This window comes from Ovis aries, chromosome 4 (genome assembly GCF_016772045.2).
Source record: "Ovis aries strain OAR_USU_Benz2616 breed Rambouillet chromosome 4, ARS-UI_Ramb_v3.0, whole genome shotgun sequence".
NCBI classification, from domain to species: Eukaryota; Metazoa; Chordata; class Mammalia; order Artiodactyla; family Bovidae; genus Ovis; species Ovis aries.
In genome coordinates, this window is record NC_056057.1 from 77,792,611 (window position 1) to 77,816,959 (window position 24,349).

A 24,349-nucleotide genomic window follows, 5' to 3' on the forward strand; every position below is an offset into this window, starting at 1 on the left:
CGACAGTAGCAATGTTCCAGAGTGGGACATTTATTTCATGTTTACACTGTGTTCCCATGTTTGACAATATATCCAATGCATATTTTAACATTTAATGACATCATCACATGTAGCTTTGACTACATAATCAACATTTAAGTTTCCCTGCCAATTTACGCTAAACACGGTAAATAAAGTAAATCATTCTTACATGCAGCTTAAACATCCTCCATTGAATCACTTGAAAAATATCATTGCTACTTGCTAGGCAATATTATCCTATGCTCTTCAAGACAGAAGCATGAACCCCTGAAGAGCTAAAATGCAAGTATTTACATACAACATGATGGGAAGTGTTTCATGATATATAAATTAATATAACACAAGTTACTGTGTAGAAAAAATAAATTTATGGTGAATAAATAAACTACAAGTAATATGTGGCGTATAAAAAAGTAATTCCTACATATATATACATATACATCTCTCTATATAAAAGTGTGTGTGTATTTCAGAGTATAAATATACTATGTACTTAAATATTTCATGTGCAGGAATTCAATCATATTGCATCTGTTTTCAGTTCTGTAAGTTAAAATACTGTTGGCATTGGGGGTCCCCTCTGATGGCCACAGACCCCAAGATCCTCTTCCCACTCCAAGGGTAGACACACCAACAGAGCCCAGGCTCTCCGTCCAGCGAAGTCTCACACTGCAAAGAGAAGGATCAAGGTCAAGAGCAGCCCCAGTGAGGCTGAGGGGGAGGGGAAGTTCCGTGCTGCCCAGCTGAGAACCAACTGTGAGCAACCCAGCCCCCCAAACTGGCTGTGACCATGACTGAGGGCAAAGCCTACATCACAATGGAGACAAAGATCAAGCTCCAGGTGCAATAAGGACGTCGGGTGTGTGTTGAATGGTATAGCATGTGCGCAACTGTTTGCTTCACAGCCCATACATCAGAGCTGCTGAGCCCAGAGGGAGCCTGTCCATGCATGGCAGACCTTCCCTGACAAATTCCTCATCTGTTACAAAGCACTTCCTGGTCCTCAGTTTCCTCCAGAAATACTCACAGAATCTGGGCTTCACTGAGTCTGAAAGCGCTCTTCAAAATTAGGTCTTGGTTTGTTAATCTCATTTATTATCCAAGAAACAATGCTATTGTATTGAATTATAAAGTTCATTTACTTTCCTTTGCAGGGAGAAAAATGTGAGAGATGTCGAAACAGATCATTGTTTTCCTAAGTAGACTTGTCCCCTTTCTCTCTATTATGGTGAGAAACTGAGATCCTGAGGGGCCTGTGAAGGTCCCCACCTGCTCATACTTGCTGGATGACGGAATAACGCTCAGCCCAGGACCCCTGAGTCTAGCGTCCCCCACTGACGGTAAGCACCGAGCTGATCTTCAGGCTCCCAGGGGCTAGTGGCTCCTAGTCCCAGAGAAATTAGTCTTACATGACATGATCAGTTATGGGGCTTCATGGTGCTTACTTGGAGCTGGACACCCTGTTCACTGAAAGACTGGCTTAGCAGAGGTGTGAGTAGCAGGGGCCATCCTGTGAGGATGCACATACCTGTTTGCTGTGATAGAATCCATTCTTGTTGCAGTTTGGCAGATAAAATTTATAAAGTTTGTCTCCTGCCTTCTGCTGCTCCCTGGCTAATCTGTCCAACACTTTGTAGAGTTCTCGCTGGCAGGGCTCCTAAAAGGATAAATTGACATTGGGATAAAGGACAGTGTACTGTCAGCCTCAAGTGGAGGTGGGGAGTGAATGCAGAAGGTTTTATGTGGGCTCTGAGCACAGGCCTGGACCCGCCTTCCCTGGGCCTCACTCTCTCACCTGTAGAAGGAGGTGGCTAATCTCTGTCCTGAACTGTTAACATAAAAGATGGGAACCCCATGCCCTCCCTCCTGAACATTCGCTAAGCACCTAAAGGAGTCAAGAGCATCACTAACCCCATGAGCTCTCCGACTATCCTGCCTCCCCTCCCCACCATGGATAATTCTGCCACCAGTCATCTGGGCACAACTTTGTGAGTGGAGGACTTAGTAGCAGAGACTTCTAAATTTTGTACAACTTTCCTCTGCAAGGTTAGTTCACATAAGCCAAATTCATTGAGGATTAAGGCATTCATTTGAACAATCTGAAATAAGGATGAACTTTTCCCTATTGTTATCATTTCCAGATGAAACTCTGAAGTGCCTAGAAAACAGTTCCATCCTCCACTGTTCTGACGATGCGTGTTTTCAGAAGTGATTTTTGGGTTCACAAATGAACCGTCACTCCAACTTTGATTCTTTGTCGCCCTCAAGTGGTAGAACTGAAAACAGACACCAATTAAGATGCTACCCGGAGTTCGTGTTTAAGGGGGACAGAGTTTTCATTTGGGAAGATGAAAAGGCAAAATAATGTGAACATACTTAAAGCCACTAGACTTTATACTTTAAGATGGTTAAAGGGCTAACTTTTATGTTATGAATATCTTAACACAATTTCTTAAAAGTGGGGAGAAAGATGCAACAGGAGAAGATAAGAACAGCTTAGTGCTCTTTAGATACTGCTAGTCTGACACCCTTATTTTAGAGATGAGCTCAGAGACATGAAGTAATGCATCTAAAGCTGCAAAGCACGGACTGCATTTTCTTTCTATCCAGCAGGTTCCTTTGTTGAAACTGAGGAATGTCTGCTAGGCTTTGGGGGAAGTATGTGCTTCTCGCCAGGGCTCAGGACCAAACTGGCAGGGCCCAGCAGGTTCAAGCTAGAGGTTCCACCTGCTTCAAGGGTCTCACCTTCCACTTCTTGACGTCACTGATCTCAAGAGCCTTCAAGCTCTCATAATTACTGATGGCATTCCAGAGGATGGGCAGGTCCTCACTGGACTCGGTCATCAAGTGGAAATTGTCCAGAAGCTGCTCCTGAGTTATCTCTGAGCTCTCTGGGGACACATTCTCTGGGCTGGTGGTGTCTTTTGTATCTGAAAATGGAAAAACAAAAGCCCATGAGCCCCCCTCACCGAAGCATCTGCACCTGTGACCCCCTGAAGTTGCTTCCCTTCCCACAAAACCAAACAGGGACAGGATGGCCATAGTGACCCAGAGTTTTGCCTGCTCCCTCTTTAAAGGAACTTTTAGTGGTTTCTGGGTAGAGGGGTAACCCAACAGCAATACCAAAGGCAAGAGTGCCCTGTGATTCTGCTTCTAATATAGCCAAATGCACATTTGTCAAAGCCTGGGAAGAGCCCTGAGAAAGCCATGGATTACAGTTCAAACGGAGAAGGAAATGGCAACCCACTCCAATATTCTCGCCTGGAGAATCCCATGGACAGAGGAGCCTGGTGGGCTATAGCCCATGGGGTTACAAGAGTCAGACACGACTTAGCGACTAAACCACAATTCAGATCCTCACCCCATCCTCTTCTTTCCCATCCATAAAATGGGCATTTTAGTAATTCCCTATGAACAGGTGGTAGGTTCATTCAGAGGTGGGGTCTACACTGCAGTTCTACTCTCTTCTTTTCCAGTGACTCTGCCTTCCCACAGTCAAAGTGATTTCTTTACAACCCTGGGAAGAGGAGAGAGGGTCACCAGATTTCATGCAGGGGATCCTAAGGTTTGGGTTTGGTACATGGACAGAATGATGGAGAACTGGATCTCCTGTGGGACTCCCCTGGAGTGGGGGTGCCCTATCCTTTGAGGGCCATGGAGATGACTCCATTTCATTGACTCTGAAGGCAGAGAACCAGAAGAAAAACCGTGTCCCCTCCAGCGCATCCCCATCAGGACAAAGAGCCACAGAAAGGCTCCAAGAATCACAGAACCACACTGGACACGCAGCTGCCAGGACAGGGAGGTAAGGAGAGAGGGTAGAGAAGCGGGTATTTCCTCTGCTGCTCACTACAAATAAATCACTGCTAAATTCGGGAAAGCTCTAATTGTCAAGTTCTGAGCAGGCGGCACACACATCAAACACCGTTTTTCTATGGCAATGAACGTAAGTACCTAAACTTTCACATTTTGTTCTGTAAACATCTGGTAAGCACATAATGGTCTGCACAGGACGTATATTACAAAGGACATTCCAAACACTTCCCAGGAGGCCAGCAGGATGGGCTCCCACTGCAGGCCTTTAGGAAAATGGCAAAGAGGAGAGCCAGGGGCACCTGGAGTGGCACCCACTGCCTGGGCATCCCCATGGCCTCCCTCCTTTCTCATGTCCAGGTTTCTATAGGTCAGTGGGCTGCCAAGAGGGCTCTGGGCTCCCTCCCCAACTCTCTCACCAAGTTGTGTGTGTCCTCCCTAATCCTGAGCGCCCCTGCAGGACCGCACAATAGGGTTCATCTAGGCGACTTAAAATCCTTTCCCCTTCCAGCTTTGGCTGCAAGCTCTGAGTTTGCTGGGTTTGCTCTCTACTGGCTTTGGTGGAGCACCCTTCCCTGCCTTGCCCGAGCCTCCTACCCCATCTGTCCCAGGGGAGGAACCCAGGTGAGGAGAGGTGGTACCTGTGGCCTCATCGCTGGGCGTGGTCATGCAGGCGCCCTGGCCTCGGGTGAGGGCGTGCAGGGGCCTCGGCTCCCCCGGGAGGGCGCGGCAGCTGAGCCCGCGAGCGCAGCGAGCAGTAGCCACGCCGCATGCAGCTCCGAGAGGCAGGGCGCACATCGGGCAGCAGCCGCAGCCCGCGGACCGGGTGAGTTCTGGGCACGAGGCGGGCACCGGCGGGCAGAGCGCCAGCCTCTCGGCGGAGCAAGGCGCACAGCGCCAGGGTTGGGGAGCGCCGACCGTCGCGCCGAGCTGAACGGCCAGCGATAGCAGAAGCGGCCAGGCTCGGACAGCAAGGACTTCGGGCATCTCCAGCGGTGGGTGGCAGACAGGAACCGGCGCTCGCTGGGCGGCAGGGGCGGCTCGGTTGGCGGATGCTGCCTGAGTGGTGGCGGTGGCTCAGGAGCGGTGGCCGATGCTCGCTGAGCACCGCGTGCGCCTTTTGAAGGGCGCGGGCTGGGCCACCTCAACCAGGGGTTAATGATTGGCAGCGCCGCGTGCTCGAGAGCAGTGTTCAAAATAAGTTTGTTTTGTTTGTACGTGCACAGCCCTGCGCAAACCGTGGGTGGAAGGAGGGCAAACGGTCCACGTTTCAGACTGTGTTTGTCCTGTTGTTAAGGTTCAGACCTGGAGCCAAAGTGCAATTCCAGCCAGGAGCGCACGGCCACGTGAAGGATGGCGCTTGCTTGTTTTGTTCAAGGGACGTCTTCAGGTTGAGCCTGTCAGTGCTCCCTGGCCGACCTAGGGAAAGCAGGAGAGATGAGCTGGAGGAGGCCAGCCCACTGATCAATTTTCAAGTAGGGAAATCAAGGCCCGGGAAGAGGAAGGAGCGCTTTGAACCTAAGTCTCTAAAAGCCTTGTTTCTCAGTAGCAAAGCTGGAACTGTTTCTGCTTCTTCAGGAAAAAGACAAACAGGCCCCTCAGTTGCTGTCTTGAGAGCCTGTCTCAGGAGGAAAGAAGGAAGGAAAGGGACAATACCTCCCAGGGCTGATGCCAAGCTCTGCAGTCTCACCATAGCCCCCAAAGCCCAGTTAACAGAGCTTCCAGGGAGTAGAGGGACTCGGAGCCATTAAGAGAAGGGCTTAATGGTGGTCCGGTGGTTAAGACTCTGCACTTCCATTGCAGAGGGCACCTGTTCTGTCCCTGTTTGGGGAACTAAATTCCGACATACCACATGGTGTGGCCAAAAAATAAAAATAATAATAATAAGTTTAAAAAAGAGAGAGAGAGAGAGAGAGAGAGAGGGCCGAGGCTAACGAACTGAGGGCAGACCCCAGTTTCCTCTGTCTTTCAGCCTCAGATCAGATTTTTATCAGGAATCGATGATCATGGCTTTCTCTTTTGTTAAACTTCCTGTCTCTAGATATCCTCTTAGATGGAAAGAAAAATGTCACTGTAGCTTCCGAGACAGTGAGAAATGGGCCTGCTCCCATCCAGACACCAGGCACTCTCTCTGGCACCCAGTCCTCGGAAACCAGGTAGCTGTTGACAAGAAAAAGGCAGTTCTATATTTACTGAGAGAGAAAAATCTCCAAGGTCTGTAAGATTGGGCAAGTAAAATTTCCAAGTCAAGTAAAAATAGGAAGGCACAGAATATGCTATTGTTCGTGCACAAACAAGTGAAGGTATGTGCCATTGTGATTTTAAATGTATGGACTATTTTAAAAAGAATGTGTAAGAAATTGGCCCGCCTTGCAGGGGAAGGTGTGAAATTAGGCAACTAAGAAAGAGACTGGTCTTCCCTTCACACTCTTTTTTTAGCCCTCTGGATTCACATTATCTAGTAAATACTACATTCTTTGGTATAATCAGGTCCTTACATTATCAGTTATATTATCTATCTCAGGAATCTTGCATGCTAAATCACTTCAGTCCTGTCCAAATCTGTGCAGCCCCATGAACTATAGCCCACCAGGTTCCTCTTTCCATTAGGTTCTCCAGGCAAGAATACTTGAGTGGTTTGCTGTTTCCTTCTCTAAGGGCATCATCCCAACCCAGGGATCGAATCCATACCTCTTATAGCTACCTGCACTGGTAAGCAGGTTCTTTACCACCAGCACCACCTGGGAAGCCCCATCTCAAGAAGAACCGAGTTTAAATTAACTTACTAGATCTTTTTCCAGCCACTCACTGGCTCTGTGGCCCTCACCAAGTTACTTGCCTTGTGTTCTGCCTCTATGTATCAATAAATTGTCACACACACACACTTCTCCTTGCCCCCAGCATCTCCTCAGCAACAATAAAATTAAGGTTGGTGGGGGGAAAAAATTGCAATTGGAAGTTCATGGTCATTTTGGTCATATTTTTAGTCTCTGGTTCAGGAGCTGACAACAGTTCTGAGTTTTATAACATTATTTTTGAGGTGAGTTCCTAAAGGATTTTATTTCCCCCAAAGAATCTGTGCTCTGAATTTTCTCTCTGACCTCCTCAATGTAGAGTCAGGGTACCTACTTGAAACCTATTTCCAAAGCAGGATTAGCATCACAGACACTGAGAGCGGACATGTGGACGCAGTGGGGAAGGTGGGATGAATCGGGAGGCTGGGGTAATAGGACCCTGCTATAAAGCACAGGAAGCTCAGCTTGGTGCTCTGTGATGACTAGAGGGGTAGGATGCTGGTAGGGTGGGAGGAAGGTCCACAAGGGAGGGGATATATGTACGCATATGGCTGATTCACTTCATTGTACAACAGAAACTAACACGACATTGTAAAGCTATTATATTCCTTCTTTTTTTAAAGAAATGTTTCCTTAATGACACACACGAAAGAGAATCATACAGTACTATCTGGGGCCTGCCTACTGTGTGCCTGGCAGCGTGCCAGCCCTGGACAGTTCACCCAGTTGTGCATTTGCCCAGTGAGATCCCTCCCTTCCTCTCTGAGGTCTCAGTCACCCTGCACGTAGTGGAAATTCCTCTCCTGGCTGATCAATTTCCCAAACATTTCCCCGGCTTGCCTCACAGCCACAGTAAACCAAATGGCCATTGACCCAGAGACAGAGGTCTCCCTGCTCCCGACTCCATCAATATGAATGGACAGGGCCCTTCCTCGAGGCCTCTGCAGGCCATTTGTCCCTCTGTCCTGTGAGGATGAGCTGCCCTCCCCTGGCAGGTGGAGAGGTGGCTGCTCCTGTGCTCATTTCTGGGTGCATCCTGGATGCCAGGTCCCGCTGCCCACTAGCTGGCATCCACAGCCAGGACAGGCCTTCCATGCCCCCTGTGGTCAGACTCCCAGAGTCTGGCCTCTGTTAGCATGAGGAGGCACTCCTGCCAGAGGCCCTGAGGTATAGAGTGAGCCAGAGAGGGAACCCCTCCTTAAGTGTTGTAGCCTTGGAACCTCAACCCTGGCCAGCAGGCCAGGCATTTGCATCTTCTCAGCCCTGCAAACCCCCACTCATTTTCCAGGCTTAAGGTCTCACCTCCCCACACCCATGGAAAAAAAAGAAAATTACTGTCATATCTTCAAGACTTTCTTCTTGATGTTCTCCATGCTCAAATTTTCCTCACGCTACCACCCACATGTCCCTATCACCCTCATCTTCATGGCATTAGTCCTGCTCTTCCTGACACCCAGAACTCCTTCCTGCCCCTTTTCCATCCTCCAGGGCCCACCTGAAGCTCCTCTCCCCTGAGAAGCTTTCTGGGCAGCTCCCAGGTGAAATGAACTGCCCCCCTCTGCACTTCCAAAGAGTGTGACAGTGGGTTACAGGGATACCAAAAAGCTACATAAATCTGCATTTAGCTGTGTGCCTCCTGCCAGACTGGGTGGGCAGGGGACAGGCTCCCAGAGGCCCCTGCCCCATCCATACCTGGGACACTAATAGATGGCCCAGCCCATCCTCCCAAGGACTGTAGAATCCAACAGCCGGGCTCCACTGGAGGCAGGGCATGGAGAGCAGGGCGTGGTGGGGAAATGGGGAGCCGTGACTTCCTGTGCGTGCACTGTGTGTCTCTGGCACCAAGCTGTGCTTGCCAGAGTTGGCAGGGGTCCTCCCCAGGAGCCCTAGAGGTAGGGCTTATCGCACCAGCAGGAAGGAAGCCTCCTTTGCCCAAATCAAAGCTGGTACCCTTCATGCCAAACCACATAGAGACATTTGATGTAAGGATGGGCCAATACTGTCTGCGCCTGCAAGGGCAACTGGGAGTGTATCTGGGGGGGGCGGGGGACAAGGGTAAAAAGCAGCTTTAGGGGTACATATGAGAAGTTTTCAGAGCTGGCTGTGAAATTTGTATTTTATCAATTAGGCAAAATGCCAAAGATGCCTTGCAGTCCCCTTCCCTACCCGCCTTTGTAAATTTTCTGCCTGCAGAGGAAAGGAAACCACTGCTCCCACTGCAGAAAAGCAAAGGAGCTCACATAATCCAGGCAGTCTTTCCAAGTGGGCCCAGGAGATAGGACCTGAATGGGGCTGCACACAGCGTCTTTGCTGATCATTTCATAATGATTTACAGCACACCATCTCTGGTTCCAGCTCCAAGAACCCATCTCTGAGAGTTTCATCAGCAGGCACGGGAGCCCCCCAGCAAGCCCACCTGTGCTGACACCTTGAATTTCATGTCCACCATATTGTGTAACCTCGCGGGGCCTCAGTTTCCTTGTCTGCAAAATGGGGATAATGCAGAGGCTGGCAGAGTCAGCCCTGAACAAATGTAAGCTGTCACCACCACCACCACCAAATGTAAGCTGGCCGCAGCGTGTATTCATAGAGCAGAAGCGGGGTACTCCCTGGATGATGAAAATGTGTGGGGCCTTCCGTCACCCACTGTTTCCAATTCTGCCTTCACACCGCGTGCTGCTTACTCACCAGCAGCCGGAAAATTGGGCAATCCCTGCTTTGAAAAACAATGCAAAGATCAAGGGCAAAGCCAGGCTTTCAAAGGGAGAGAGCACTGAAATCCAGGGGATCCTTGAAGGGAAGTTGTTTTTAACCTGGGGGAAAAAAAACAAAAAGATGTTCTGTTGTGTTCCCAATCGATCGACACGCCGCATGATGTAAATCTTGCAAATGCCTGGCCTGCTGGCCAGCTCCTGCGCGATGAAGGGCACCGCTCCACAGACTGAGGACGAGTCTACTCCCCCAGCTAGTCAGAGTGGAAAAGTAAACCTTGCTCTTGTCACGTCGACACAGCCCAGATCCCAAACACAGGAGCACAAACAGAGTGCCTGGGCAGGGCCGGTGCCCAAGGGGCCCACAGAAAGACCAGGCTTTACTCTGCTGTGGCAGGCCACTCATCCTGCATTCCCATTTGGGGTGCCACTGGAGCTGCAACACAAGTGCCAGGCACACGGGCCGTGTTCAAGGGTGATCACTCCCCACCCTCCTCCTGCACCAGGAGCCTCAGTCGTGGTCTAGACTGGCCTCACATCACCTGAGTCTGGATAAAAATGCTTATTCTCAGGCCTCACCCAGACACTAACTCAGAACCTCTGTGGTGGGGGCTGGTCCTGTTTTCACAAGCTCTCCAGAGGACCCTGAGGCTCACTAAAGTTTGATGGCAAGGGTTTAGAAGACTCCCCGCATCCCACTCCCATTCAAAATCACCCCATGAGAAGCTAGGAATGGAAAGTTCTGGGGAAGAGGCAAAGGATAGAACGCTGCTGGAAGCGGGTGAGGTGGGCTGCATGGGGCTATGGAGAGATCTTGGAAGGACCCAAGAGACCTGAGCCCTCTTGGTCTCAGTTCTACTGCTAAGCGCAGACAAGCTGTGTGAGCCATTTCCAGCAAGACTTCACTGCCCTCTGTACAAAGGAAGAGTCTGCCCCAGACCCCTCCATGAGCTGTGGGAAATCGGTAGCCTCTCCGCTACATTGGGCATCATATTGTGTGGTTAAGTGTTGACGGTCATTTCTTGGTGATGAGGCCTGTGGTTACATAGATGGATAAAGTGTCCATGACTTCTATGAGTAGGACAGACTGCTGCACCAGACTGGCCCCATGACATCCCTCAGTAGGTCTATCTCCCCAGTTGTCCACACAAAGACCTGAATATGTTTATGGGCCCATCAGTCAACCTCAGACATTCAGGATCCCCCTCACCAAACCCGGTCCAACCAGCCCAAGGGCAGCAGGACCTCTCCCACACACACAATGTGGCAACAGTGTAGTGTTTTGCTCACGCCTGCCAGGCATGAGGTTGCTCAACTCTGCTAATTCTCTGACCTGGGCAAAGGGCAGGGACCCTGGGCACCCTGGGCAGAAAAGTAGGCGATGGCCTCCTACGTTACAACCTCTAGCAGTTACCACACCAAGTGTGTGCATCCCCGGGGGAGGGGTCTCAGCCACATTAGAGAGTGAACATCTGCGGGTGCCCTTACTAGGCGTAAATAAGTGTTCTTTTGCTCCGCACCATCTTCATCAGTTGGTATTGTCAATATCTGGATTTGGGTCATTCTAATAGTTGTGTGGTTGTATCTCTTTGTCATAATTTTCATTTCCCAGATGAAATGTGAAGCATTTTTTTTCATGTGCTCAGTCACCATCTGTTTTTCTTCTTTGTGGATGTGTCTTGTAAGGCCTTTGACCGTTATTAATGAAGATGTTTTCTTATTTTTAGGTTTTAAGGGTTCTTTTAGCATTTTATCTAACAGTCCTTTATTAGAGTTGTCTTTTGCAAATATAGTCTCTCAGTCTGTGGGTTTTCTCCTCATTCTCTTGACATTTACTTTCTCACATCCAAAGGTTTTAATTTTATTGAAGTATAGCTCACGAATTTTTGTTTTCATGTATCATGTTTTTAGTGTTGTATCTGAAAAAGCCATCACCGTATCCAAGGTCATCCAGGTTTCCTCCTAGGTCATCTTCTAAGAATTTATAGTTTTGCGTTTTACATTTAGTTCCGTAATCCATTTTGAGTTAATTTTTGCAAAGAATGTAAACCTGTGTCTAGATTTTTTTATTTTTATTTTTTTGCTTGTAAATGTGTAGTTGTTCCAGCACCATGTGTTGAAGAAACTATCTTACTATATTGTATTACCCTTGTTCTTTTGTACAAGACCAGTTGATGGTATTAATGGGGCTCTATTTTGGACTCCCTAAACTTCTCCATTGCCTTGTTTGTCTATTAATTCAATACCACACTCCATGCTATAGATCTATACATTTATATATTATAATCTATTTACTGTAGATTTATAATAAATCTTGAAGTCATGTAATGTCAGTCTTCCAAATTTGTTCTTCATCAATATTGTGTTAGCTATTCTGGGTCTTTTTCCTGTCCATATAAAATTTAGACTCAGTTTGTCGACATCTACAAAGTAACTTAGTGATTGGATTGGAATTGTCTTGAGTCCATAGCTGAAGTTGGGAAGAACTGACATCTTGACAATATTGAGTCTTCCTATCCATGATTAAATTCCATTATTAAGTTTATTAAATTATTTATTAAATTCTTCTTTTATCTCTTTCATCAGATAGATCTCGTACATATCTTGTTACATTTATACACAAGTATTTCATTTTGGGGGATGCTAATGTAAATGGGTGTTTTTTTGGGGGGGTGTTGTTTTTAATTTCAAATTCCATTAATGTAATGCTGTTATTTTCAAAAGAGACTGACTTTTGTATATTAACCTGTATCCTGCAGCCTTGCTAAAATGACTAATTAGTTGCAGGATCTTTTTCTGATTATTCCAGATTTCTTTTTCCTAGACGGCCATGTCAGTCTGAAAATAAACCCAATTAGAATTCTTCCTTTCCAACCTGTATACTTTTATTTCCTTTTCCTGTCTTACTGCATTACCTAGGACTTTGAGTACAATGTTGTAATGTAATGGTGAAAGAGGTCATTCTTTCCTGTGCCTGCTCCTATTGAGAAAGCTTTGAGCTTTTCACTATTAAGCATGACTTAGCTGTAGTTTTCTTGTAGATAATCATCAACAAGTTGAGAAAGTTCCCTTCTATTTTTAGTCTACTGAGTTTTTGTCATGAATCGGTGTTGGATTTTGTCAAATGCTTTTTCTGTGTCTATTGGTATTATTGTGTGGTACTTCCTTAGCCTGTTATGTGATAGAGTACATTAATTTTAGTGTTGATCCAGCCTGTATACGTGGGATAAATCCTATTTGGTCAAGTAATGTGATTCTTTTTAATACACTGTTGGATTCAACTTTCTAATACTTTGTGGAGGATTTTTGTTTCTATGTTAATGAGAGACACTGGTCTGTAATCTTTTATTGTAAAGTCTTCTTCCATTTTTGGTGTGATGGTAATGCTGGTCTCATAGAATGGACTAGGAATTACTCCCTCTGCTTCAATATTCTGCAAGATTATTACAGAGAATTGGTATAACTTCTTCCTTAAATGTTCAGTAGGATTCTATGTGGGCCTGGTGCTTTCTGTTTTGAAGAAATTTCTGGCATTTTGTCTTTGCAAATTTGAATTATATTAAAGCAATATTTGTACTTATTTATTAACTTTATGGATTTTATTCTCCTCCTATTATTGTAAAGTGGTACCAACTGTTAGCCTTTTATTTGTAACCTGGAGTCAAAGGCAACCTTGAGCATATTGGTTGTGTAGAAACTGTACTAAGAATTTATGTTTGGGGTATGGAACTTTAAAGCTGATGGACCACAGGAGTAGATCTGAATAAATAAAATATGTATTTCGCTCCCAGGTCCTGGACACAGGAGCTCCAGCATGCCAAGCAGGGCCACAGGAAAAGCACAAGAGTGGCCAAGAGACAGAGAACAAGAGCAAGGGGGAGATCAAAGCCATAGCCTTTCCTGGGGTCTCCTTGGGAAAGGCAGGGCAGAGTAGGGTGAACAGCTTAGCATTGGCTAGTTCGAATAATGCTAGTGGCTTTAAGGCATAGGGGTGGCCTCTGGTTGCCTGGTACCTATCCCCAGGGTGACTAAGACAGAAGAATTGTGCTTCCAGGAAAGCACAGCCTAGATAGAATAGGCCTGGCTCTGGACTGATTGGTTCTTATATCAAAAACATGCTCTTGGATGAGCCCTTTTCTACCCAAGGAGAGCCAATATCTCCCCAGCTAGAAAGTTTCTAAGATGCCAAAACATCATCCAATGCAGACAATACAGAAACAAGAGGTAATTCATCATGCTGGAGTTCAGAAGAGGCAGCAAAGTGAGGTGCAAATGGAAACCACCAAAGGAGGATGACAACTGTAACAGCATGGGCAATAGTTACGCTGACTCACGCCTGTTGCTGAGGATTTACCACATGCCAAGCGCTGTACTGAGGGTTTCCTACCCATGACCAGAACACACCATGGGGTGACTCTCATCCTGGGCCCAAACCTTCAAAATGACCAGACCCAAGCTCTGAACCAGCCCTTCTACACCAAGAGCATTATTTGGACCTATAATGCAGGTTTCGGTGTGGCAGACTAGCAGGCGTGTGCGTGCCTGAAACTTGTACTTGAATCACACTTGAGTTCGGCCTCTCCAGGTCCTTGCCTACACAGTGAGGGGAATCCAGGTTCTGGGCTGCTGAACCTCCAAGGGTCAACACAAGGAATGTACTGGGCTGTGGGCAAAGATGAGGAGCTTGGAGACTGTGGGTCAGCTGCTGCCATGGGCCAGGCTTGGAGCCCCTATGGGGCCTTTGCACATACCCAGACCCCCATGTTTCTCCCCAGAGGGCTGCCCAATGTCATAGTGGAAGGCACAGCTCACAGGTGACCCTGTGTGCTAGACTAATGTGACTCTGGACACACACTGAAGATTTCACAATGTTTTTATTCACAAACACAAACAAAAGAGGCTTACATTATGCTCAAAGCAGTGTGCCTAAGTGCCATGAGGTCAGGAGGACCCTAGGGGTGTACCAATGCAGCAACAAAACATTGACCCAGACCTCAGGACACCAGGATGGTGTCCAGGCAGCCCCCATCTTATTCAGTCTGGGACTTTGGGCAAACCCTTCCCCTCTGCAGCCCTCAGTTTCCCCATCTGGAAAATGATCCACTGTATCAGGTGAGCTTTTTTTAATTATTGTTTACTAATTTACATGTTCTTTTTAGAAAAATATAAAATGGATTTAAATATTAAAATTTACCTATGATGCTGACACCTAGATACCACCAATGTTCCCATTTCCACGAATCTCTTTTTGGATGTGTGTGTGTGTGTATGGCACGTATTGTGTAATTTTAAAATGGGATCATATTGCACTATCTGTTCTACAGCACTTTTTCATTTAATATATTACGAACATTTTGTCTACAGTGTGTATTTACATCCACAAGCATATGTGTGCGTACATACATGCACATGGACGCACATATGTTGAAACACAGATTGCTGGCTGCAGAGCATTCCTTGTCCTTGGATGTGTGTGCACTTCTGTCGAGGTTCTTAAAGACAACACTCCACAGATATAACAGAAAATGCGTGACTACTTGGTCTGATTGCTTCCTGGTGCTCCTATAAGGGCCTTCCCTTGTGGCTCAATGGTAAAGAATCTGCCTGCAATGCAGATGACGCAGGTTCGATCCCTGGGTCAGGAAGATCTCCTGGAGAACTGAGCCTGGTGGGCTACAGTCCATAGGGTTGCAAAGAGTTGGACACGACTGAGCAACTGAGGACACAGACATGCATGCTCCTGTAAATAGAACTGCTCCGTCAAAGGCTGAGCATGCTCTCAAGCCTTGTACCCAGCTGACCTGCCCTCCAGAAGGGCTGTGTCCACTAAGAGCCCCAGCAGCACGGTGAAGAGGGCTCCCTTCCACTGCCCAGCAGCACTTGAATCTGAAGTGCTTCTTCAGTTGTGATGGTCTGTGCTAACAGGTGGGGAAGGGTTCCCTGGAGAATCCTTGTCTCTGACAATCGCCTTGGTACTCTAGGGTGCCTCCAGGGTTCGGAGATCTCAGAACATTAGGAAAATTATGACCTCAGACATTGCCTAAATTTATAGACAAAGGAAAAAACAGTGACAACATCCACCCACCCAAAATCCCACAGTGACTTACCGGCAAAGCTCAGATGGATAACACTTTTTAAAAATAGAAGATTAGTAGCAAGGGCAAGGGACAGAGGAGCCTAGTGGGCTGCTGTCTATAGGGTCGCACAGAGTCGGACACGACTGAAGCGACTTAGCAGCAGCAAGGGCAAGAGGGTTGCCATGTCCTTGGTCTCAGTGCCTTAGGGGACTAAGTTGGAATGATGATCTCCGTTCCTTTGAGGATGTTGATAAACTATTTGGCACGTAGTGAGAGCGCCAGGCTTGGCCCATTGTTGGAGGCCGTCCCCAGGCACCCATGGGCCCTGACTTCCTGAGTTAGGACTCACAACCCAGTGGACACAGAGACAGTGGGCCAGGTGGAGACCCTCAAGGCTCGGCGCCCCACCCCCCCCCAGCTGCCCTGCGCCTGCGCAGTCATCAACGGAAGACTGCGCACAGGTGGGCTCCTGCACACAGGCGGGGGTGCCCGACACCGCGGGTACTTCAGGGCGCAAGGGCTCTCCGAGAGCGCTGCAGGCATCTGGTCCCCGCTGGGAAGCAGGATGGAGCCTGGGGAGACGGTAGGCCAGAGCATGGTGGGGATCAGTTTAGGAGTGAGGACTGGAAAGGAGGCGGGGTGGGGAGCGGGTGCGAGGATGCAGGGTCGAGGTGGGACAGTGGGGAAGGAGGCTTCCGAATGTGTCCAGGGGCAGGTAGGCCAGGGCAGGATGGGGCTGGGGGTGGGGGAGTGGAGGGATGCTTCAGGGGGCCGAGATAGGAATCCCCGGCTCCTGCCGCCACTGGAAACAGCCGCAGAGTCCTGCCTGAGTGCCGGGTTGGTCAGACAGGCCCTGAGCTAATATCAGGGGGCCTCCTGGTCCTTATCCGAGGCGCTACACGACTTCCCTGGTCCAGAGACACCTGCCCAATTTTCTCGCCCCGCCAGCGACCTGTGGTCAGAGCCCCGACTTGCTTGGGTACCGCACCCAGGGCACCATCCCAGAGACATCAGAGGGGATTCCCCTGTTCTGCCACATAGCCCCTTCTGCTGCCCTCTCCCCACTTCTGCGGGGGAGTCCAGGTGGCTCGCTAGTGAAGAATCCGCCTGCCAATGCAGGCGAGGTAAAAGACGTGGGTTCCATCCCTGGGTTGGGAAGTTCCCCTGGAGCAGGAAATGACAACCCACTCCAGGATTCTTGCCTGGAAATTTTCATGGACAGAGGAGCCTGGCAGGCTACAGTCCACCGGGCTGCAAAGAATCAGACATGACTGAGTGGCTCCCCCTCTCTGGGGAAAGCCTGGAGGCCAAGGGAATCAATGGGAGACAGAGAGGAACCCAGGCATTGCCTTGTCCCAGATGCAAAATGGAAAGCAGGGCTGCAGAATTAGGTAACAGGCCCCAGGTGAAGTTCAAAACCTGACCTTCATAACCCTGTATTTTGGCTCCAGTGGCACCAGCTGACTAAGGAGCCCTCAATCACTGCCCCCAAAAAATCAGGGATTTTCTTGGGATTTCTTGAGTTTCTGTGTCTCTTCACCAGACAAGTAGGGGTTTCTTTTTCCTTTTTCATTTGTAAATAGGTAACACATGCCCCTGGTTTCAAAATAAAAAAAAACATAAACAAGTACACAGTGACTCCCATCACCCTCTGTCCACCCTTATGTTTATACCATAAGTAAACATCATGTTTTCAGCCTCTTCTAGAACTTTCTTTAGATTCTTTTTTTCCTCAGTGTGTACAAAAGAATTCTACCTAAAACAAAGAGATCTTTCCTTGTCAGTATATTTAAAACATTGTACATAAAACACTGTTAAAGGTCCTAGCATATTTATCCTTTAGTTTGTCAGTTTTTTCCTAGGTATTAGAAAGATTAAGCCCTTATTTATCTCTTCTGAAATTTGTGGTTTAACTATTCTACTTGGTATATCATCTTTAAAAAAATTATATTTAGTTTAACTTTTTTTATGGCTTCTGTATTATGAGATAGTTAGAAAGCCTTACTTCTGACAAATTTACAGAGAAATTCACCACCATTTCCTTCCAATGCTTCTATAGCTTTGTTTTTTTATATTTAAATCTTATATCCATTTGGAATTTATCATGATGAATGATGTGAATAAGAATCCAACTTTGTTTTAGATTTTTTTTTAATTATTCTTCTCTAAAAATCTATGAATTTTTAAAGAATATGATATTCAATTCCTTGTAATCTATTTTATGTAAGGCATGAGGAGGGGCATGATTTTACCATTCTTTTTTTTTTTCCCTCCCCAAATGGCCAACCAGGCAGAACAACATGTAATGAGAAAAAGATCTCTCTTCCCTACTCCTTTGAAATCCCAGTTGTTTCCCATTTCTCATATGTATGACTAGGAGATCATTTTTGTAAGACAATACTTTTTTATCTGTAAGCTCTGTGTATAAATATTTGTAAAACAATATTAAATCATTTTATCTGTAAACTTTCAATATGTTACACTATAACTGTATTCAAATTTCCAAAACTGAATCATTGGTTCTTTTTTCACTTTCATAAATAGATTAGTTAAAGGTAGCTCTTGCTAATAAAAAAAAAAAAATCTCTGCTTGAAGTTTCTCTTTTGTGAAAGTCCCAGTCTTCCCCCTCACCCCACGTCTTTATTCTGAGATCTTGGTCCCTGTTTGAAGTAGGAAGACTTCAAGGACTTTAGATCATTTCTTTTTCTCCTTGATCTAGCAGGGGCTAAAAAAAGAAAAGTGAATTATCATCTCTACTTCATTTCTGTTTCTCCTTATTTCTCGAATTTTGCTCTATGAATGTTGATGCTATACTATCTGGTGCAAAGATAATTATAATAGAAAATTTTTCACTTTTATTTTTTATTAAACTGTACTTTTGTGGTCTTGATGTATTAATGTATTCTGCTATGAATTCAGCCTTTTCTGATATAAATAGTGAAGTCCCTCCATTGTTTCATCCTACTTCAGAATTTTCTTGAGCTTCTGATCTTTAGTGCATCCTACTGTATACAGTGTGAAGTTGCATTTGTGTTCTAATCCAATCTAAGTCATTGAATAGGTGAGTTTATTCTAGATGTGGCAGCTGTTTGAACTTTAATCCACCAAACAAGATAGATAGTGATCATCTTTTCATTTATTTACCATCATTAGACATTACAGAAATTCAAATGAAGACTGCTATGCAAATTAGATACCACTAAGGCTGTATGTATATTGTCACCCTGCTTATTTAACTTATATGCAGAGAACATCATGAGAAACACTGGGCTGGAAGAAGCACAAGCTGAAATCAAGATTGCTGGGAGAAATATCAATAACCTCAGATATGTAGATGACACCACCCTTATGGCAGAAAGTGAAGAGGAACTAAAAGCCTCTTGATGAAAGTGAAAGAGAAGAGTGAAAAGGTTGGCTTAAAGCTCAACATTCAGAAAGCTAAGATCATGGCATCCAGTCCCATCACTTCATGGCAAATAGATGGGGAAACAGTGGAAACAGTGGCTGACTTTATTTTGGGGGGCTCCAAAATTACTGCAGATGGTGACTGCAGCCATGAAATTAAAAGACGCTTACTCCTTGGAAGAAAAGTTACGACCAACCTAGATAGCATATTGAAAAGAAGAGACTTCACTTTGCCAACAAAGGTCCGTCTAGTCAAGGCTATGGTTTTTCCTGTGGTCATGTATGCATGCGAGAGTTGGATTGTGAAGAAAGCTGAGCGCCAAAGAATTGATACTTTTGAACTGTGGTGTTGGAGAAGACTCTTGAGAGTCCCTTAGACTGCAAGGAGATCCAACCAGTCCATTCTGAAGGAGATCAACCCTGGCATTTCTTTGGAAGGAATGATGCTAAAGCTGAAACTCCAGTACTTTGGCCACCTCATGCGAAGAGTTGACTCATTGGAAAAGACTGATGCTGGGAGGGATTGGGGGCAGGAGGAAAAGGGGACAACAGAGGATAAGATGGCTGGATGGCATCACTGACTTGATGGACGTGAGTCTGAGTGAACTCCGGGAGTTGGTGATGGACAGGGAGGCCTGGCGTGCTGCGATTCATGGGGTCGCAGAGTCGGACACGACTGAGCGACTGAACTGAACTGACTCATATATTAGAAATACTGAAATTAAAACAAAACAAAACAGACAATACTAAATGTTGGTGATGATGTGGAGGAGCCAGGACCCTCCTGTGCTGCCAGTGGGATGGAAGACTGGCACAGCTGCTTTGGAAGACAGTTTGGCAATTTCTGATGCCAACTTGATTCTCTGGAGTAAATCCTATCTTTCAGGTTAATAAGAGTTGCCGCTGCTGCTTAGTGACTTAAGTCATGACCAACTCTGTTACCCCATGGACTGAGCCTGCCAGGCTCCTCTGTCCATGGGATTCTCCAGGCAAGAATACTGGAGTTTATTACCATTTCCTTCTCCATGGGATCTTCTGACCCAGTGATGGAACCCAGGTCTCCTGCTTGGCAGGCAGATTCTTTGCCACAGAACCACCTGGGAAGCCCTAGTTAGAGTTATAGCAATCTGTTTCTAAGGGTTTTTGCCAAATGAAACAGTGTTCAAAAGGACCCCAAGGGCTGCACAGTAGACCGTGTGTAAGTGATTGTGATCAGCTCATCCTCCCAAGCGGAGGGAGCACTTCCTCCCTGCTTTCTGGCTCAGCTTGAGGCATCGTGGTGGGTGAAATCAGGCATCCCCAAATGTGGGCTTCACCAGCTCTGGTCCACAACTCAGCCCTGCTGCTTACCTGGTTCCAGTCACTCACCCCACCTGAACATGACTTCCCCTCAGCTCCTGGGTGATGATTACACCCACCTTACAAGAATACTGTGAGGAATCCAGGAGAACAGATTTTTAAAGTTCTGACACATTCCATGGATTAAATGTTTCCATAGGAAACCCTCTCTAGACTGTATTTTCAGCTTAATCAGGGTTTATTTTGGAAGAAGGAAAGTGGCCATGGTGAAATCTCTGCCACCGATCAGTGGGTTTGGGATTGGGATATCAAGATTTTGAGGAAACATCCTACCCTACTCTCAGCACCCATGCCCACCCAATATGACTGCATTTACATTAAAAAAACTGCAATTTTGCTTTTTCATACTGAGTTTCAAGGTTAAGATGATTTCATTGACATCTCAAACTTTTTTTTCTTAAAGAAACATTATCGAAAAGTCATCTGTTTTTCTGTCTTATCCTTAAAAAAAAACTTTTTGATGGATGCTTAACATTTTAACAAAAAGAGAAAACTAGTAAAAAAGGCAGGCAGAGTACAAGGGTGGTCTTGTCCTAGGCCAGGTTTCAGCTTAATGCTGGAGGCTCCCCTCACTGGGGAAGAACTGGAGGGCCTGCCTTATGGTGGTCACATCTCAGGAAAGTTCCCCGGGAGCTTGGTGCCCAGCCCAAGGCTCCCCCTGGCTGTGACTGACCTTCTGGGATGCTGACCTCTGTGTTTTGTTTTGACAGGCTTCTGGGTTGAGCTCCCCTGAGGATGAGAACCTTTTTTCCATGACCAGACGGTCATCCCTGAGGTGGGCCCTGAAGCACAGCACCCCAGCGGGAGCTGCCCTCAGCTGGCACTCAGGATTACAGGGTGATGTCCCCAGCCACCAGGAAAGGGGCCCTGCAGGCAGGTCCCCACGACCTGCACGCTCCTCCTGGGACCTCCTGTCATCCCCAGGGGGGGTCAGCCTCATGGCCTCCTTCAGAAAGAGGCGGCTTTCCACCATCGAGGCCTCTGAAGTGTCCAGTGAGCAGCTTGGATCCAACTCAGACCCCTTTGCTTTTGAGGAAGACCCACCCGTGCCAGCCTCAGTCACCCAGCAGCAGCAGCAGGGCAAGTCCCCACCAGCAAGGAGATCGCCACCAAACTTGGGATTGCCCGGGATTCCGGACACCGCCAGGAGGAGGCCTCGGGACCTAAAGAGGCTGGCTGCTGTGGTAGGACCCGACCCGACCCCAGCCCATCCCCCAGAGCTTGGAGTCCCTGCCCAAGGCCCCCCTGAAAGGCAGCCTGGTGACAGTTGAGAGAGTAAATGTTGCTCTTTCCTCACTGATGGGTCATGTCCTGGGCATCATGAGGTCACCAGGACTGAAGGAGACTATCCAGCCCAGGGCCCTGCCTTTACCCACCCTTCCCTGACTCTGAGGGGTCCCCGTGACCCCACAAGAAGGACTTTTGCTTGTGGTGCCTCCCACAGTTCCCATGCACTCCTCGAACTCCATAGCACACCTATCAGCCTGCCCTGGGGCTGGGGGGCCGTGGGGGATGGAGTGGAGTCCTGGAAAGCCGCTCTCTCTGCCCTCCTCTCGGCTGTGAGCTGTCCTCTGAGATCCAGCCCTCACACCACACACCACTAGATCAGGCTAAGCCATCTGAACTTTGCCCACTGTGTTTCTACGTGCCTCTACTTGTTCAGCAGCCTGAGTCATCCCACCCCCATCCCACTGTCCTAGGGGCCCTTCCCCCTTTACCTGCCCTCAGCCGCCCTGGAAGAGCCCCTAGAAGACGCAGCAGGAAAATGGCCTGTCCAGACAGCCTCACGCCGTCATCTGCAAGTGCCCACCCCACCCCTCACACTCTGCCCACGCCTGGCGGATCCCTCCTTGTTCCTGTCTCCTCCCCCGCAACCCCTCTCTGCCCTTGTCAGACCCAGATCCTGGGGTCCTAGCTCCCTCCATTCACTCACGTACCTGCTTGACTGACTCCATCATGGGGTCATAGTGCCTGGCATGCAAAGGCTGGCCAGGCTAGCTTTCAATTGTGAGTCCTGCATGGTGCCCAAGAGCAGACCCATGTGAGAGCCTTGCAGTCCTGCATGGGCACCTGCTTTTCCTACCCAGCTTGTCTCTGGCAAAGATCAGTGTTCTTACAAGGTGGACCTCAGAGATGCCTTTCTGTTAACAGACAGAGCGAGTGAGGCAGTGGGAAATCCACCTGCTTCAGAACATCGAGGAGGCCACCCAGCACGAACTCACCATCGAGGACGACTGAGAGCTCAGCCCTGGGCCCAGGACGCAGCTGTGCTCAGGAGCTCCTGCCATGGCCTGACTTACTCATCTGTCCATCCAACCATCTGTATGTCTGTAGGCCTTCCTCAGGACTTGCCCTGGGTCCAGTCTTGCCCTCCATTGTGCCTCTGGGTGGGGTGGGAGGAACTGGCTGATGATCTTTACTCAGATTCCAAACATGGTTCTCAGAGTCCCCAGCAGAGATGAAGGGGTAGAGGAGGCAGGTGTGGACAGGAGCGATGCCCCAGGACTACCCTGGAGTACCCAGAGACAAGATATGTCTTCTTCCCACCCGCCCTGCCTCCTTCCCCGGCACAGCCAGGTGAGTCTGAGATACTAGGATGACACAGTGTAGGGAACAGAACCAAGTTTAAGGTAAAGACCAGGTTGCTAGGCAGCCCACTCCGCTTAGAGGGACAAGCCTTCACACCTAGCAGGCTTTGAACACCATTCCAGGAAAGACCAGAGCAGTGGCTCTTGTTTGGAAGATATTCTGACAGTTTGCGGTCACAGGTTCGTTTAGTGTTGTTGGGAGAGGAATTTAACCCCCTCTAGTAGCAGAGGCCTTCTCTCGTCCTTTTCTAGAGCTGAGCTCTCTGCCTTATTGCTTAGGATAAGGATCCCACCAAAGGGCTGGAGGTATCTATGACCCTCAGACTATAAGGACAATAAAGCAGGGTGCCCAGGGCACTTCGATCAACACAAACCTAGCATTAGCCTCCCAGGTCCAGATGTCTCTGAGACTTGTCCGTTAGTGGACACATTGCAGTTACCAATATAGAGCTAGTTTTATTCTTGCAAATGCTTTCACCCTCCCCCCACTTTACCTTAAAAAAAAGTTTATTTTCTGCCTTCTAAAAACCGAAGATTGCTTATGTTTTCAGTACCATCCTGCACACCTCCACAGCCCCTCCTCCAGGCCAGTCCTAGGTGACCTGGCTCTTCTCAGGGACATAGATAAAGCCTATTGCTAGAGCAGACTCCAGCAGGGCACCCTAAACAGTCTCAGGCTGGCCAGAAATCACAAGAGACAGGACATGGCAGGCTCCAAGGGCAGGCACGGTCAAGGATGGCCTAAGAGAAAGAGGAAAGGCTTACTCTGGAGCTGCTGGGTGGGTGGAGGGCATTCCAGCTCAGGACGGTGATTCCTGGAGAAGCCTCCGTTTATGCAGAGGTTTTGAATAAAGAAGAAATGATGGAATTCCTCATGAAGTATTAGATGCAGGTTGGGGGCTGCAAGGATGAAATAGTTACTTCAAATGTCATTTGTGGGTGTTCATATATATGTGGTAAGAACTTATTTACTGCGTAGCGCATTTAAACATTTAAGTTGTATGAGCTAGCGCTTCCTTTATATGGCTACTCGATATGTTCACTTTTTCCTTTTTTATAGCAATTATCAGATTATAGAAATAAGTTTATACTTTTGTAAAAATGTAAGCAGCAAAAAAACTGACTTTAATCAAATAACGTGGAGATAAAACACTGCAATGTAATTCTGCCCACCTTTATTATTAAAAATAAACTGTTTTCATGAGAACTGTTTCCAAAGCCTGTGTCTGATGCAAAGTGATTCTGATGTGTAACCAAATGACTTTTATCTCTCTTCGTCCTTTGAAAAATTCCTATTGAGAATGAGTCCAGGAAGGAAGGAAAAATAATGCAGGGACTGTGGGAAAACTTGTTTTTGAAAGATTGGGCATTACAGGTACTTGGGAGAAAGTTTTACTGATGAGATTAAATTCCTAGATATTTTACATTGAGTTTTCTCTTGTTGACTGAAAAAAAGCAAAACCTAAAAGTTGACAATTGTTTTATTCTTCAGATTTACTGAGGACTTAAGCCCACTATACACCCTCTCCAATCACTTGGAGAGACTGTTTCGTAGAGGTAAAGGAGGAGCCAGAATATA

At 47.3% G+C, this 24,349-nt stretch overlaps 2 protein-coding genes across 2 annotated transcripts; one reads left to right on the forward strand and one right to left on the reverse strand.

Annotated features, from left to right (window-relative positions):
- Positions 1 to 548: 548 nt before the first annotated feature.
- Positions 549 to 4,826, reverse strand: IGFBP1 (insulin like growth factor binding protein 1). Its single transcript, NM_001145177.1, is given in 4 exon segments — positions 549 to 690; positions 1,550 to 1,678; positions 2,767 to 2,951; positions 4,476 to 4,826. Coding segments are annotated over 4 exon segments (792 nt in total). The 5' UTR covers positions 4,822 to 4,826; the 3' UTR covers positions 549 to 558.
- CCDC201 (coiled-coil domain containing 201) lies at positions 4,502 to 23,988 on the forward strand. Its single transcript, XM_060414406.1, has 3 exons — positions 4,502 to 4,660; positions 20,893 to 21,366; positions 22,334 to 23,988. The coding sequence occupies exons 1-3, from the start codon at positions 4,502 to 4,504 to the stop codon at positions 22,418 to 22,420; spliced, it is 720 nt and encodes a 239-aa protein (XP_060270389.1). The 3' UTR covers positions 22,421 to 23,988.
- The last annotated feature ends 361 nt before the right edge of the window (positions 23,989 to 24,349 follow it).